This window comes from Rhea pennata, chromosome 2 (genome assembly GCF_028389875.1).
Source record: "Rhea pennata isolate bPtePen1 chromosome 2, bPtePen1.pri, whole genome shotgun sequence".
Lineage (NCBI taxonomy): Eukaryota > Metazoa > Chordata > Aves > Rheiformes > Rheidae > Rhea > Rhea pennata.
Window position 1 is genome coordinate 26552660 of NC_084664.1, and position 17054 is coordinate 26569713.

Below are 17054 nucleotides of genomic sequence, written 5' to 3' on the forward strand. Positions count from 1 at the left end.
ACATGTAGCATCTTCAAAGGGGGAGACAGTCTTCTCTGGAGTTAGGCTGCACTGGATGCACTGGTAGCCTTACTCTTGAATGTCACCTCTGCGTTTTATTTATTCAGAAAATTGCTTTGCAAGTCCAAGGAGTAAGTGACAAACACCCTATAACGTCTCTGCAACCTCCAAGAGAAATACTTGGCCTACTGCGCACTCCCGCAATCCGAAAAGCCAGTGTTATCAGGATACAAATAAAACCAAGGGGCCAAGGCAGATCATCTCTGGGGGCGACCAAGTCTCGCCGGCCTTCTAGGCAGCCGGTGGCAGAAGCAAACCGCTTCCTCCTCCTCTCCCTCTGACAGCCCTCCCCTGCGCAGCGCGCCGCGCCCCGCCGCCCGGGGCGGGGAGGGGCCAACGGCCGCAACCGCCCCCGCAGCCTCGCGCTCTCCCGCACGGCTCGGAGGCGCCGCTTCCTTCCCCAAGCGGGCGGCTCTCTGCTCGGCGGGGGGCGGGGAAGCGCCGCCGCCCGGGCCCGGCCCGGCCCCTGCGCGGCCGCGGAAGGAGTCGGCGCGGGCGCTGTCCCTCCCTCCCCCGCCCGGCCCGGCGCGTCAGTAGGCGGTGGCTGCGCTTCCAGGCCGCCTTCCCGCGCAGCGCGCTCGGCCCCTCCGGCGGAGCGGCCGGAGGCGGTGACGGGATTGTAGTTCTCGGCGTCCCGCTCGCCCGTGCGCGGAGGCCGCTGCCCCCGCGCGGGGACTACCCGTCCCAGGGTGCAGCGGGCCGGCCGTGTCACGTGACGTGCAACATGGCTTCCCCGTGTCAGCGGGAGCTGGAGTCCGCGGCCGCGCGCGGCTGTTGAGCGTCCGCGGCCTGAGGCGGCGGCGGCGGCAGCGGCAGCAGTAGTAGTGGCGGCAGTGTCATCGTCATCGTCATGCAGAAGATCAAGTCGCTCATGGCCCGCCAGGTGAGCGGCTGCGGTCGGGGAGGCGCCCGGCTGGGAGCGGCGCCGGGGTCCGGGGCGCCTCCTGAGGGGTGCGGCGGCGCGAGGAGGGGAGCTGTGGTGTGTTGTAGCCCCCTTGGGCGTCCACGCATCCCGTTCTTCCTCCATTTTCCTGTTTTTAATTAACAGTTGGAACTGTCCACAGGTGCCAACATGCTGTTTATACAGCCACAGAATACACGTTATGTATATATAACGTATGTATTGCATTAAGTAGCACATCACGCAAGTCTTCTGTGTCGGTTTCCTTCCCCGCATGTAGTTTTGGAGCAGCAGACCGTGGTACGTTAGCCTGGCTTTGTCTGTCAGTAAATGTTTATGCTGAAAAGGCAGGCTGGGTTTTGGAGATGCTGGGGGAATATTTATATGCTCACAAGAGGAATGTGTGCTCGAAGACTTAGTGGACGTAATTTATATTTGGGTATTTCTGGAGAGCTGACTTCTTTAAAGGGATGTTCTAGAAGAGCGTTTGAGTCATTCAGACATGCTAAGCATGTCTGAAATGAAGCATGCTTACCCATGTGCGCAAATTTGAGAACTTAAAAAAACTGCTTAAAAATCACCCCTCCCATTAGCCACATCAAATATTCTAGGTAGCTGCAGAAAATGGTGGGAGTCAGTAATTGAACTTCATTTGTTTCTAAACTACATCTTTAGAGATGTAATGCATATACTGGAGACAGAGTTTAAAAATGGAGATTAGCTTGGAAACCTATCTTTTTTTTCCCTGCTCCCCTCACTATTATACTGGAACCAGTAATAAGGTTTGTGTTATGGCAGTATAGAGCTGTGCTTGGGGACTCCTTATCAGTTCATTCCTTGGCCAAGAGGCAGCTGATCACTTTGAAGTCTGTTTCCTGCTGGAAGGATCTTCTGTATCATCACTTTGAATGTGGTTTGCTCATTCCTAGCTCCAGACTTCACTGAGTTTAGGCACCTCTTCTCTGAACTTTTTATCCTAACCCCTTTTAGCAGTTTCTTTTATGTTTCTGTCCTTTGTCTGTAGTTCTTAATCTTAGTGGAAAGAAATACAGGCATATAATACGTGCACAGAAGTACGGTCGGTACAGTGGTAAATGATCAGTTCTCAGCCTGCTTAAAAGGAATTGTGGGCATTTATGGAATAATTTGAGCACTAACTGGAGAAGCAACTCTTGCTCAATGAATTGACAATGGGAACATGAATCATCATCTCCCACCCTAATGGCTGCAAATCCAGTTCTGTCTTTCTGTGCCCTAGCAGTTCAGGTTCTGGGAAATGAGTTTACATGAAACAAAAATTTTTTTTGAATATAAAAACATAACATTTATTTAAAAATATACTTTTAAATACATTTGTATCTGTGGATATGTTAATATTTTCTAAAGCATATTTGGGAAGCCTGCCTTGTAGGGCAAGGTTTGGTGGAGGAGTAACTGAATTTTGTAGTCTGAAGAATTATGTAACTTGTGTCATTTTTCAGCCTTTGGGAAGACTTAATTTCCACTTAGTATTCAATAAGTGGACCTTTTTATTGTTTTTTGAAAATAATCCGTAAGTACTGCAAATTTTTGAGGGGAATATATGTGAAATACAAGAAATGCAGCAGTTGTTTTGGTTGTTCGATAGCTTGAATTTCTGATTCATAGAGGTCAGTTGTCTTTGATGGTAACTGAAAAGGAAGATTGTTTTTAAATGATAAGCAAGAAAATCTGAGAATCCAAAACCAACAAGAAGGGGTTTTGCATGGTAGGAAAGTGAAACAAATTTGAAGTGTAATAGTTACCACAAAAATGATGAACTTATAAAACACTATTGCTTTTAACAGATAAAAAACATTTATTTTAAATTGAAGGAGGTAAAATGAACTTCTCTCACTACAATCTGTTTTTTAATAAACTAGTGTTTGTTTGAAGATTACCTAATAATTGCATAGCTCCCTTCATTTCAAAGATATTATAGTTACCCAAAGCCTAATTTTTGAAATGGCTTAGAAATGGTATCATTGATATCAGTTGGGGAGGATAGCAGGCAAGTCTGTGTAAAAGTCAGGGCTGGCGTGAATTGCTTGAAGTCTCAAGCAAAGCTGGGGTCAGAATTGCATTTGAAACTTAAACATTCAAGTTCACCTCTTCCTTCTTGTTTCTGATTCTAGAAAAAAATAAGTTTTACTACAAAACTAGCAGGAAATGTGCTAAAAAGAATATTCTGTGATACTGTTTAATAAAACTGTGTATTAAACATTTCATAACCACATACTATACTCTGTAGTTAATTGATGCTTCCTGTAGAAAGCTTCAGACTTACTAGCATATGTTTTATTTATGTGACTTTATGTATTTTAAAGAGTAATTATTACATGAAACAGATGATGTGGATTATAAAGCTTTTTCCATTTTGTTATGCATAAGGAAAACCAGTTCTAATAGTATGTAGAAAAGAGATCTCTTCTGTCATACAAATATAATATAATCATGCTAGAATAGATAGCACTTAGCTTGAATGAAACTTTATATGATTCCACTAACCCATCAAGTCAGTGGAGAAGAGTACATCAAAAATGCAAAAGTGTCCAAAACCCATAGATATAAAACAATAGAGCTGGGAGCTGATAGGAGGATGCAAGTACTAAGCATGTTTTTTTTTTTTTTTTAATTAATTGAACTTTACTGAGAAGGTACATGTTGTAACACAAAGTTGCAAATGCTTGGCTCTTTAAATGAGACTATTCATGTATAAATTAATCAAATGCTTATAGAATAAGGCCTTAGCCTTCCAGCCTTGTAGCAGTGTAATTTATTAAAGGATTTGTAAGTGTATTTCTTTCAACATGAGCTAAGATTTGTGCAGTTTGATAACAAGATACATAAACTAATGAATCCTAACTGACTATTCAAATCCTTTCAAAGGGCCTAAGGAGTCCTCAGGAGAGTGTTCATGACCTCAGTCCTATTGAAAGCTTTCGGATTCCTAGTAAGGTATGATACATGATCTTTTCCTTTCTTTTCCCTTGTAGTTTTTCATTTTATATTTAGATGAAACTGGGCTTTTGTTTTGAACACCAGTTTGCTGCTGTTCTGACAGTTTTATTTCTTGCTGAAAAGTCTTAAAGTATTTCTCTAAAATGATTAGAGTTGTGAGGCAGAACAGTGCACTGAGTCAAAATGAAGATGTGTCAAAATTTCCTTTTTGGAACTCTTGAGTTCTCACTGGGATTCTGATCTTAATTTGCCTTAGGATTTCTGCTGTAATGGGAGAATGAAATAGCCTTCTACTTTCTGTCACTCTGGAAAATAATGCTATACAGGTATCTTGTGTAATATTAGTAATATTAGTCTTGATATTCAGTCATTTCATGGATTTCATGCTGTGTATTTATTTCCTAGATTCACGGTTTTCATCTGCAGCATATATGTACACAAAAGTGCAATGTTTAAAAGTCAACACAAAGTTAATTATTTTATATATATGTCTGATGGCTTACATGATACTATCCTACTTTTGCCTCAAATCAGGCTGAATTGTCTTTGAGAGGGAGAGGCTTGTCACAGTTTTTGATTCCCTCTTCTATGCTGTTGATTTGACTGGATGATTTACAAGACTTGCTATGGATTATGTTTATTATTCAGTAATTTGGGCCTTACCTTTAACCAATTTAAGTCAGTAGCTTAAATAATTGATTGAATTCGGATGTTTTATTTTGTAATAGTTAAAAAAAAAAAAAAAAAGAAAAAAAATCCCGTGCTGCCTTGTATAAAAGTAACGTATAGTATGATGCTTGTACTGACCAGAAAATCAATGTTACCATGTAACTAAAAAAATCAAATAACAGTATCTGAATTGTCATAATGTTCTATTAGACAGTGGGTAATATATAATTTCAAAGAGTTAATGTATCAAATTGTAGTGATGTTGAAAGAACTGTCTCACCCTTATGACTTAGATTTTAGAAGTGCATGTTCTTGTCACCCACTGAGCATCCAATTTCAGGCTGTTTTTTTTTTGCTAAGTTGAATATCCAGGTAAAAGTAGACATAGGATATCTTGCGTGGATTTTCATTCTGTAGTACTTTGAAGTTACATGTCTAGTAAGCCTATATCTTGTATCAGTTAACAATGGGAAAACAAGTACATCTTAATTTGCATTTTTTTCATACGTTTATGGCAGACAGCAATAATAAACCTGTGGCAATTGTATACTGTCAAACCTTTGTAATGCAAGAACATAATCTGCAAGTGTTATGCAAACAGAATCTCATTAAAGTTGTTAAATTCTGTGCCTGAAAAGATTTCATCAACATTAAAACTTGTCACCTGATTTTAAGTTGATATAATTACCAGCTATATTGCAAAAATCCACAAAAAAGGAAAATTCTCTTGCATCACTCTAATATTAGACTATTGTTTTCTTTCGTACCACTGTATAAAACTTGAAAACTACTTTCTCTTCCGTCAAAGCTTTTATCTGAAATGTTTATATTTTCCCATCTTCTAAGGTGTGTTTTTTTCTTCCTAAATGTTTTAGGTGAGTAGTTCTTTAACTAGTGTATTCAGAGTACTTTCCTGAGCTGCTAGCTTTTAACTTTTTCCTCCTCAAAAAATATCATCAGTGAAACTCTGGTAAAGTTTCCCAATTGTCTGACTAAGTGAAAACACTAACTTTACTCAAGATTCTCTTGATCTGTGTTATGAACAGTACAACTCCTGGTTATGACCCCAAGCCATTCAGCACAGTAACTTTACTTCCAGCTCTTTTCCATTAAAGGAAGGAATGCCTCTTTCAGCCTGCTAACCCCTTTATTTTAGAGCTTTTACTTTTCAGATTACAGCAGACCAGATGAGACACTGTAATATATCTTCTGTCACTGTGGACATAAGTTCTGATGTGCCATCTTGAAAACAGGAATCTCTTTTTTGAGGAAGGAGTTGTTGGTTGTGTTTACGGTATGAGTTACTGTCATGGAGATTAGGTATTATCAAAGAAGCTGAAAGTCTTGAGCCCTTAGATTTAGCTATTTGTTTTGAACTGAAACTGTATTCAATACCATAGCAACGTATTGATGTTGTTCAGAAATTTTAATTACAGGATCAGCTTTGCTGGATATAAGCTAAAGCTGCTGAATAATGATTTTATAATAATGGACAAGATTGGTAAAGAGAATTGCCTTTTAAATAAAAAGGTAAAGAGAATAAAGAAAAGCTGTAATTTTTTAAAGGCAATGAGTAAAAGCTTAGCTTCACAATACTGCAGGCAGTTCTTCCGAAGGAAATGTGTGAAGCTGTTATGTGCTGTTGGCACACTTCAAAAGCATTTTTTGTTCATATCTTCAGTAACAAAAGTCTCAAGCTTACCAATCAAATAATACTCTGACTACAAAATGGTTATATTATGTACTTTTTTCATCATACTTCCACGTTTGAAATGGCATTTCCGAATAGGTTTAGGGCACATATTACCTAAAATTTCAAAAGCTGAATTAATGCTATAGAAAGATGCATGGAATGAAAGACTGCAGAATTTGTATGAAATACTGGAAAGGGCACAGGCTATTGATAGGCCTAGGGACAAAAGCATATTTTTGAGATGGGGAATGACAAACTAGTTAGAAGGTTGGGTGGACAATCTAGAGAATGGGGGAAGGAATATGTTGAAGTTTCATCCCCTGAGGAAAATAACAGCAAAATTCTGTTGGGCCTTGATATCTGAAAGTTGTTGGTCTGCTGAGCAGTTGCTTGCTGGAAAGTGCATGAAAATGATGACTCTGCCCCATCTTAGTGTGAGTTTTTTTTTTTCTGTTCTGTACTTTTTGTTTATTTGCTTTTAACAAGTAAATGAATTGTTACCTGGGTATTTTACTGAATGCCTCTGAATGTATGCACTCATATTAGCCAGTGCACTAACCTGTTCTGCAACAACCTTGAAAAATTCCAATCTGCCTCAACCATACGAAGACAAATAATTCACCTGCTAACTTGTTCTACTTTATGTTATAATGCCAAATTATTCTGTCAAGTCACAAGGAGATGTAAGTGTGTAATAGTTTAGGTTTGCGATACAGTCTATAGATAAGGCAAATCTGAAGTTCAAAGCAAGCCTTCTAGAAGAGAGTTACCTGCAGGGATGTTTTCTGCACAGTTGTTTTTACATCTTTGACTGAGATACCTTGCTTTGTCTGTGCCTTCATGTTCCTGAGGAGTCCTAATTCTTGGCATATTCTTTCTTTGTTGAAAATAGTGGATATTAAGAATTATACAGAACCACAGTATTTATTTTTTTAAGACATTCTGCAATTGTCAGCTTTGTTCTTTCCCAAGCCAGTAGGTTTTGCTTAGTAAGTACTGTCACATAAGGGTAAGATGGGCAATTTGTAATTTTTGAAAGCAACATTGTGGGGTTAATAATGAGATTACTTTGCGGTTGTTAACATGCTCATCCTCAGTATGCAAATGTTAAGCCACAAAGAGTAAATTATGGTGGTAAACAATGCTGAGTTTTTTTTTTTTAATGCTTTTCTTATAGACAGTATGCATTTCAAACTATATAAAAGTGTGAATTTCGTATTTTTTGTTTTTCTGTTTCCTCAGTAGTAGTTGAATGTGTTTTCAGGAGTGCATTAGGTGGTGTGATTAGAACTTGTTGCCTTGATCAGCCTTTGTTACTCTCCTTTCGTGAAGGGAATTGCTTTCTTAGTGTAATGCTTATTTTGGTAGAGTGAAGGTTTTTTAAAAGGCACTCTGTAGATGCTTTGGAGAAGAAAAGATCAAAGGAATGTCCTGGGTATTTGATGTGAAAGATAAGGAACTGTCACAAACCTTCCTGTGGCCCTTCATTCTGTAGCTATGGATCAGCAGCAAAAAAAAAAAATTGTCTTGAGTGAGTTTTTTTATATGTGCATATATAAATTTACATATATATGTTTAAGTAAATTATATATATACAATATCATGAGACATTCATAAAATAAAATTTATTTATACATATAACAATTTAAATTTGTGTGTATGTGTATATAAATATATATATAAAATATAAAAATTTGTTTCATTATGGTTGGATATTACAATACACCTGCTGAGTGGCACTGTCAGGCAGGAGTCATCCTTTTGGAGTTTAGGATGAGCTTTTCTCGTAACATACGTGTTAGAATGCAGAATGGAGGGTTGTAAATTGACACTATGTTGGTCTGTGTTCTTTCAACTGATGAAGAAGATAGGGAAGTTGCGTCCAAATGAGGACAAGCATGTTGCCTTCTGCAGAATTTGCCACTGCCTCCCTCTATGTAGAGGTGCATAGGCTAATGCTGAACTTCAGCTTATAATTAGTTTGCAAACTTTTTATATATTTTTCTTTCTCTAAGAAGTACCAGTTAAGACCATCTTGATCATGAACTTTTTCAATGTCTTTGCTTCTAAATCTTTGGGCAGAAGGTGTTTACTTCAACTCCGTGCAAGTATTGCATCATTAGCAATTTTGTTTTTGGTGTTGCAGGTGATGTAGAACAAAAGAGAGTAGAAGTAAGACGCTCATGAAAATAACTAGCCAAGTCATCTGAAACTGCTGTGAAATGACTCATCTGAAATGCAGTTCAAGTAATTGCTGTAGGTTGCTCTACCTGTAAGCTTCTAGTTGCATAAAACAGGAAGGCAAAAAGACGCAAGAAGTATGTGGGTGCAAATGCTACTTTACTTAGCAATGACTGCTTCAAAAATTCAAGTGTTCCCCTCAACTTGCCCTTCGCTAATACGGTTAGTGGCATTAGGTAAGAGACACCTGCTGCTTTGGGTGGCACTAATCATGTCCTGGAAGAAAGTGTGTGTGTTGCTAAATTTACAGGGTAAATTGTCTTTCCAAGAAAGTATGATACAAACTACTCACAAGAATAATTGCACATTTGGCACCACAAGTGATGCGAGTGTTATGCAGAAGTGTCTCACTGAACAAAACATGCAAAAAATGTCTAGTCCATGAACTGACATCTTAAATGATTGTGTTGGCCCATTATTCCTTGAAGAGTTTTTGCTGTTGAACATGTGTTTTGATCTGGGCAAGAGGACTGAATTAGAGTAGTGTGTTCTACCTTATGGATGTGCTAATTATGCTGTCTATTCTCTTACATATCTAATTGGTTTGTTTTAGCAGTGTTGAAATTCTCTGCATAATTATCATCATGATTCACTCTATCTCAATTTTCTACAAGTACTTCTATTCTGAACACCTCTTGGAATTGTTGAATTTACATAAATTTTACTTTTTTAAGTAGCAATGGTTAGTAAAGTTTTGAGGTAGAAGGATACCTTATGGGGCTTAACAGAGCTCCTTTCTCTGCCTCTGCAAGGTGCATGAGCACTAAGTTCATAGCGCTAAATCTGGCCATTTGTGAAGCCCCCTGAAACTGTGGTCTTCATATGTACGTTCTGAATTTTTCTGTATCTCTAGTTAAAGGAATGAGGAAATGAACTTGCAGTAAATAAACTTCAGCCAAGGCTACTCACTTCCCTCAGTAGTGAGTGAGTAGACTGGCCTTGAGCATGTTAGTTATGTGAAACTAGTGAAGCATGGTGGACTGCAAGCTGTAACTTACTGTGGCATAAAGTTAGGTGGAAAATAATGTAATTTATGTGGCAGCTTGAGCTTGTCCTGGAGAGTTACTCTCTCTGGGCTGCTTTTCTAGAAGGAATGAACATGATAAAGCCTGATTGATTTAATAAATATTTCCTAGGTAGTCTTTTTGGAAGAATCCCTGAGACGAATGGTTTCTTTGAGGCCAGATACAAGAGTTTCTTAGTAATTTTTCTAATTGTGCCATTGTCACCTTTGTGCAGAAAACTTTTTTTACACAGATAGAAAGCTCATTGATTAGGTTTCATGCAATTGTTAATAGACATCCCCTCTCAAGTTGTTTTTCTGGATGTAGAACCACATAATAATCTGTACTTATGCTGGCTTTGTTCAGAGGACGTTGATCACTATTGAGCTATGACATTGATGTATCATTTCATCCCTATGACAGGTATTAATAGCCTAAAAATTCAAATGGTCCTAAAGATTTTCACATTAGTGTTTTTTTTTTTTTTTTTTTTTAATGTTTTAAGTCACTCACAAGCTTAGAGCCAAGCAGCCAGATGATAAATTGTGTTATTCCATTTGCAATGCTTCAGTGAACAGATTAAGCTGATCCTATTGCCTGCCTTGGAGTTTTAATTTAGGTCCCTACAGATAAAAACTCAATGGACTGTCAAATGTTAAGCTAATTTTCAGAGGGAGGCTCTGTGTACAGCTGCCCGTTGTTAGGTAGCCTAGAAAGAGGAAAAAATAGTATTTTATATTTATCTAAATATATATATATATATATATGAATTAAAATATAAAGGATACAAATGCATATGGTTGTACTACAGAGGGAAGAAAAAAGACTCCAAGGGGGCTGTTTTTCAAGAACCTTTTAATTCTCATTCCTCATAACCTGGCCTTTGCTCCTCTTTTTCACATGCTTATTGGTACAGCTGAACTGTGATGTGAGAAGTTCCACGATCTGAACTTTGTGACTGGCTATAAATTAGGTGCCCGGTGGAGTGCTGAGGCCGCGTGGAGCTGTGCATCTCTCCTCAGTGCCAGTGTGATGGAGCAGGCTGTTCCGTACCAGTTTGCTGAGAGCGCTGCTGCTTGGTTTCATCTCGCCCCTGTAAGGAGTGGCTGAGCTAGTCTCTGCCCGCACCTGGGCGAAGCGATGCCTTTCGTGGCTGTGGCTTGTGGAGCTGCAGGCACCTGCTCGCTAGGAGCCGTGCTCTGCTCAAAACTCATCTTTTTTTAGGAGCTTCAAGAATAGCATCTTCTTGCTCCAAACATTTGTATTCATTTACTTGGTTTATTAATTGGCTACAAAGCAATGAGCCCAGCTGGGTAAGCCGTTAGCTGCGCAGCGTGGCTCGCGCTCCCGTGCTTCTCTCCCCCGCCGGCACGCTCCTTTCCGCCGGCCTCGCCCCGGAGCCCGGTGTGCTTGGTCCGTGTGCCCGTGGTGGGGCTGGGGCGGCATCCGAGGTGGGGGCCTCCCGCCGCAGGCGCCCCTGCGGGCCGGGGGCGCCGTCAGGCCGGCCGCCGTTGGGGAGCCGGGGCGCTCGGCCGTGCCCGCCTGGCCGCCGCCGCGGCCCTCTCGGCCTGCAGCCCCGCGCCTGCTCCACCAGGTGGCGCCCAAGCGCCGGCGCGGCGCGGCGCGGCGCGGGCGGCGGCGCCCCCGGCTTTGCCCCCGGGTTTTTCTTCTTTCCCTCCCTCCCTCCCTCCCCCGTCCAGTCGGAGGCGCTTTAGCGGTGCTGGATCCCCGCCTGTCTGCGGCGGGGCCGTCTCCGAGTGTCCTACAAGACCATTTGCTTGTTGCCCCTTGGCTGCCTGGACTGTGTAGAAAAACAATGCTGTGCTTTTGGCATCTCACTCCTGTTCGTAACGTGGATGTGTTTACCTGGTTTTGATTGATGCGCAAAGGAAGGAAGTTAGCAGATGTTTAGTTAATCTAAAATCTGATGTTTAGAAACCCTGGGCCTTTGGTGATGAAAATGCTGACGCCTTGCTCCTCCGTAACACCTCTGTGTTGTCAGAAGACCTGGAGTCGTTACAGGACACTTAAATTTGCTGGTTCAGTTTATCAGGGTTACATTCCAATGTTGAGGAATTGACATTTTTTTTCACTTAAAGCCTCTAATATAAGTTTTGCCCTCCGTTTTATTGGAACAGCCTCTGGGAAAGGGGGGGAGGGCCAATGTTAGTTGAAAAATCCAGTATAGGATGTGCAGGGAAGGTTCTTGGTCTTCTCTGTCTACTGGAAAGTGCTGGGTTGTTCAGAGAAACCTTCCATGGGAGATTGCGACAGAGGGGAGGGTTGTACACATCTTTAATTTTCCATCTCTGTTTAGACCTCCTAATTGGTTCAAGAAAAGTTTGAAATCAATTGATTTTGTGCAAAGATGGTAGATCCTTTCTGTTTCCCTTCGTAAAAATTTAAGTGTTTAATGGCATGGCTTTTATCAGTATGAGTTACGAGGGGTGAGTTGAAAGGTTATGCATTTCTAGTGATGCTGTTTAGCCTGGGTTTACAAAGGTGATTCTTCTGATTTAAAAATTCACGGTTTGTTACTTTTTTTTTTTTCTCCCCCTTCTGCAAGCTGTTGTTTCTTCCCTAAAAATACAGAGGACTTGGTGGATCAATGAAGCCGAATCTTCTCTGGATTTGTTAATTTACTGCTTCATCTCATCTTGAAAGTAACAGTCACTCTCTCTTTCATGAGATAGGCCACAGTTAATGATTGACGAAGTAGCCTAGTTTCTGAAGATTTTGCTAGTGGGAGGACTGTCTCATTAAAATACATTGGAAATGCCAAATTAGTCCTTTTTGACTACATTTAAGTAGATTTATACCAAAGATGATAAATACATTTGATTTGATTTAATATTAAGTTGTGTTGGTTATATATGAAAAAACTTGGGCTGGAGTTACTTTTTTCTCAAAAGCAGCAGATGCAAAGATATTTCTCCTATATCTTGAATCAAGTAATGGCTTTTATGCTGTTTAAGATAGAACTTCAATGTGCTTTTGTCCCATGAGTTACCAGTTTTGTTTTAGCATGGGAGCTGCAGGTTGAAAATGCAACTTAAAGGTTCCTAATGCAAGTTTTCTCGTTATGCTTGTGAAGCTTAAGCCTTTGTTTAGAAATAGTGAGGTGAATGATGCTTATTCATAAAGGACCAAGCATTTACTTGCTTCTACCGCAGGGACCTGTTTCTGTGAAGAGGATCTCAAGAAGGTATATTTTTGGAAAGATATATTTTACTAGTTCTGATAATCATTTGAAAGAGATTTTGGATAAGATGCATAAAGCTATATGCTATGTGTTCCCAAATGTCTTTTTTTGCTGTGATATTACTTTCATAAGTATCACTTTTTATAGTCTGAAGCTGACAGCTTATTTTGGCCCTTTTGGGGTGTCCAGTGTATTCCTCGTGTCTTCTGATACACACTAATTTGTCAGAATTTGCATTAGACTGTATAGGGATCACACTGTTTGGCCTGTGGAATAGACTCTGTGTAGACAGAATACCTCTGTCCACAGAGTCTGGGCCTATGCTATGGAGCAAAGGATGCTGCAGCTTCTGGGTATTGCTCATTTATAGAGCTCATTTATCATTTTAAACTTTAACCATTGCCTATAGAGTTAATGACCAAATTATGTCTTTAGCATAATGATTATATTCTGAGTATTATAACTTGTTCTGAAATCACAGAAACAGCTTTCTTCTGGACAAAAATCTAACACACTGGCTTTCAAGAAACTATCATTATATTTTTGTTTTTTTTTCTTGGATACTTAAATGAGAACTAATTTGCTGAGAGTGATGTTTGAGGTTTTTTCAAACGAATTAAATGTAATGGATCACTGTAAAACAATTAAAATATGACAAATAGCTTGCTATAATATACCCTCATCATGTGTAGCCTATGTTTAACGCATTTTAAACAAAAATGATGTTACTAAGCACCATCATGCATGTATAAATAACTTTAGTGTGAAACTGGAGTGTTTTACTTCTGATGCTGTGTTCCCCTGTCCCTTCCTCACATGTCCTCTGGTGGAGTTGTAGAAACAACTTGGCAGACTATTTTTAGTTTATTACAAGAATTTCTACAGCATACTGAACTTCAGGAGGAAAGCTATGAACTTGGTGCATGTGTCGAGTGTTATAGATAAAATATATTGCTTAAGAAGTATTTAGATATCCAAAACTTAAAAAAAAAAAAAAAAAAAAAAAAAAAAACCCAAAAACCTGCAACAGTGAAGTCTGTGCCTTTATCTTGCTACTTGCAGCAGAAAGAACAAGCTGCAGCTGACAGATCTTTGTTTTCTTCCATTGCTTTTGTACTGAAATTTTAAATGACTTTTAAAAACTACTTGCTTTGGTAAAGCACTGTTCCTGCTAGGATGTGATAGCACATTGTGGGAATCTTCTTGTTTTGTAAAGGAGGAGCTCCGAGAATTACGGGAAGAACCAACTGATCCTCAAGTTCAGCAAGAAATAATTAACAGCATTGAAGAAGTGTATTTTTCCAATGATTCCTTTGATATTGTGAAATATGAATTAGAGGTGAGTTGTCTTCTTAGAAGAATAGACAATAGTTTAACCACAAATGAGAGTCAGAAGTCAGCTTCATTTAATGATCTTTTTCACTTTTTTCCCTTTATTCTGCCTTGATATAAAACTTTTTTCTTTTTTTTTTCCCCTTGGACCTTCTTGTGATTGTGTGGGTTGTCTTTTGTATGTTACCAGTATACATTCTTCTCCTTTAACATGGTGGAACATCAGACTTGTGCTAATGTACACTTCATTGTATGACCTATCCATTGTGAAAAGGCCAGAATAGGTGGCAGAAAAAAGATGTTCTATATTTTCAGTATTTTTTAGCAGCCATAATTAATAGATTGAAACATAATAATTTTAATGACTAAAAGTGTATATCTGTATGTATATATTGTTTAAAATACGGGAGCTTTGAGATAACTATGATATTTTCTTATTTATCTTAACACTGATTTATTTCAATATTCAATGTCATTTGAATGCAAATTAGATTACAGAGGCAAGAAGAGTGTTTCTTTGATAAAATAGATTGGGTGGTTAATGCTGCATGTGTATTTTATGTATATTTATTTTTCATGGATTTTAATTTATTGTTTACATGCAGAAGCTTCCTCCAGTACTTAATCTTCAAGAGCTAGAAGAATACAGAGACAAATTAAAGCAACAGCAAGCTGCCGTAAGTAAAATTGTTTCCTCTGTCCCCTTGGGTAATTTGTTATATTGACAATAAGTATACCAAGAGTTGGAACTAAGAAAGTTCATTACGTTTCTTAAACGCATGAAATGTTAAGCAGTCTTGATGTTAATTTTAAATTATGTATTTTTTAAATGGAAAATTATTAAATCATGATAAATTAGATAAATTAGTGTTGAAGAATTGTGCTATTTCTTTTAAAAATTGACTTTCTATGTTCAACTTCAATACACTGGAAGACAAGTATTAATACTTCATCAGAATACTAAACAGTGCTGTACTAGCTCTTGTTTTGAAGGATTTTTGGCGACAATAAAACATAATATTTTAAAAACTCTTACTTTAGAGTTAAGATTTTGTGTTATCTTTCATTTGCCAATTTAATTACAGTATCACAGAACTGGTTAGATTGGGAAGGACCTCTGGAGATCAAGTAGTTGAACCCCCCTGCTCAAGCTGGGTCATCTAGAGCATGTTGCATCCAGGTGGGCTTTGAATATCTCCAGAGAAGGAGATTCCACAACCTCTCTGGGCAACCTGGTCCAGTGCTCCGTCACTCTCACAGGAAAGAGATTCCCCCTCATGCTCAGGTAGAACTTCTTGTGGTTCAGTTTGTGCCTGTTGCCTCTTGTTCTGTCTCTTGGCACCACTGAAAAGAGTCCAGCCCCATCCCCTTGACACCCTCCCTTCAGGTACTTGTACACACTGATAAGATCCCCCCTCAGTCTTCTCTTCCCCAGGCTAAACAGGCCCAGCTCTCATAGGGCAGGTGCTCCAGCCCTCTGATCATCTTTGTAGCCCTACGCTGGACTCTCTGCAATAGCTCCATGTCTCTCTTGTCCTGGGGAGCCCAGAACTGGATGCAGTACTTGAGACGTGGCCTCACCAGGATGGGACCCACTATTGACCCCTGGAGAACTCCACTAGCCACAGGCCTCCAACTAGACTCCGTGCCATTGATGAGAACACTCTGAGCTCTGCCTTTCTGTCGGTTCTCAGTCCACCTCACTGTCCACTCATCTAACCTACACTTCCTGAGCTTTTCTAGGAGGATGTTATGGGAGACAGTGTCAAAAGCCTTGCTCAAGTCAAGGTAAACAACATCCACTGCTCTCCCCTCATCTACCCGGCCAGTCATTCCATTATAGAGGGCTATCAGATTGGTGAAGTATGGTTTCCCCTTGGTGAATCCAGGCTGACTGCTCCCAATCACCTTTTTTCCATCCACATGCCTGGAGATGACATCCAGAATGAGCTGCTCCATCACCTTTCCAGGGATGGAGGTGAGGCTGACTGGCCTATAGTTACCTGGGTCATCCTTGCCCTTTTTGAAGACTGGAGTGACATTGGCTTTCTTCCAGTCCTCAGGCACCTCTCCAGTTCTCCGTGACCTTTCAAAGACAATGGAGACTGTCCTAGCAACAACATCCACCACCTCCCTCAGCACTCGTGGGTGCATCCCATCAGGGCCCATGGATCCGTGGATGTCAGGTTTGCCTAAATGATCTCTAACCAGTTGTCCTTGAGCAAGGGCAAGTCTTCCTTTCTCCAGACTTTCCCTCTTGTCTCCAGGGTCTGGGATTCCTGAGGGCTGCCCTTAGCAGAAAAGACTGAAGCAAAGAAGGCATTCGGTAATTCTGCCTTTTCTGTATCCCTTGTCACCAGGGCCCCTGCCCCATTCAGTAGCAGGCCCACATTTTCCCTAGTCCTCCTCTTGCTGCTGATGTATTTGAAGAAGCCCTTCCTGGTGTCCTTGACATCCCTTGCCAGACTCAGTTCCAGCTGGGCCTTAGCCTTCCTTGCCACATCTCTACATACTCTGACAGCATTCTTATAATCCTCCCAAGTAGCCTGTCCCCTCTTCCACATTCTGTGTACTTTCTTCTTCTGTTTTGAGTTTTGCCAGGAGTTCCTTGCACATGCATGCAGGTCTCCTGCCCCCCTTTGCTGGACTTTGCAGGACTAGTAACTCGCCAAGATTTGCTATTGAGTACTTTTATATAATTATTAGATAGTAAAATTAATGAAATATAACAATGAGTAATAACTATAATGTATAGGGGATAATCAGTTGCAGTTTCTGAAAGATACTCATTACATTTCAGGCTTTTTTTTCCTTTTCATACATTAATTACTGATTCATTGCACTTTTAAATGGGAACAGTATAGTATGGTAAATTAATATGTTAACTGAGGCTGCAGCTAAGAAGCCTAGTTCATGTCTTTAAATGTAGGAAATGTACAGAAGGAAAATACCAGACCTTTTACATGAAGAACA

At 40.0% G+C, this 17054-nt stretch overlaps 1 protein-coding gene across 4 annotated transcripts in view; it reads left to right on the forward strand.

Moving 5' to 3' along the window:
- The first annotated feature begins 804 nt into the window (after positions 1 to 804).
- VPS50 (VPS50 subunit of EARP/GARPII complex) overlaps positions 805 to 17054 on the forward strand; it is a 96880-nt gene continuing 80630 nt past the window's right edge. For all 4 annotated transcript variants that reach the window (XM_062567748.1, XM_062567749.1, XM_062567750.1 and 1 more), the window contains exons 1-4: positions 805 to 943; positions 3869 to 3937; positions 13966 to 14088; positions 14687 to 14758. In XM_062567748.1, coding sequence (XP_062423732.1) covers positions 911 to 943; positions 3869 to 3937; positions 13966 to 14088; positions 14687 to 14758 — 297 coding nt within the window. In that variant the 5' untranslated portion in view covers positions 805 to 910. The remainder of the gene's footprint in view (positions 944 to 3868; positions 3938 to 13965; positions 14089 to 14686; positions 14759 to 17054) is intronic.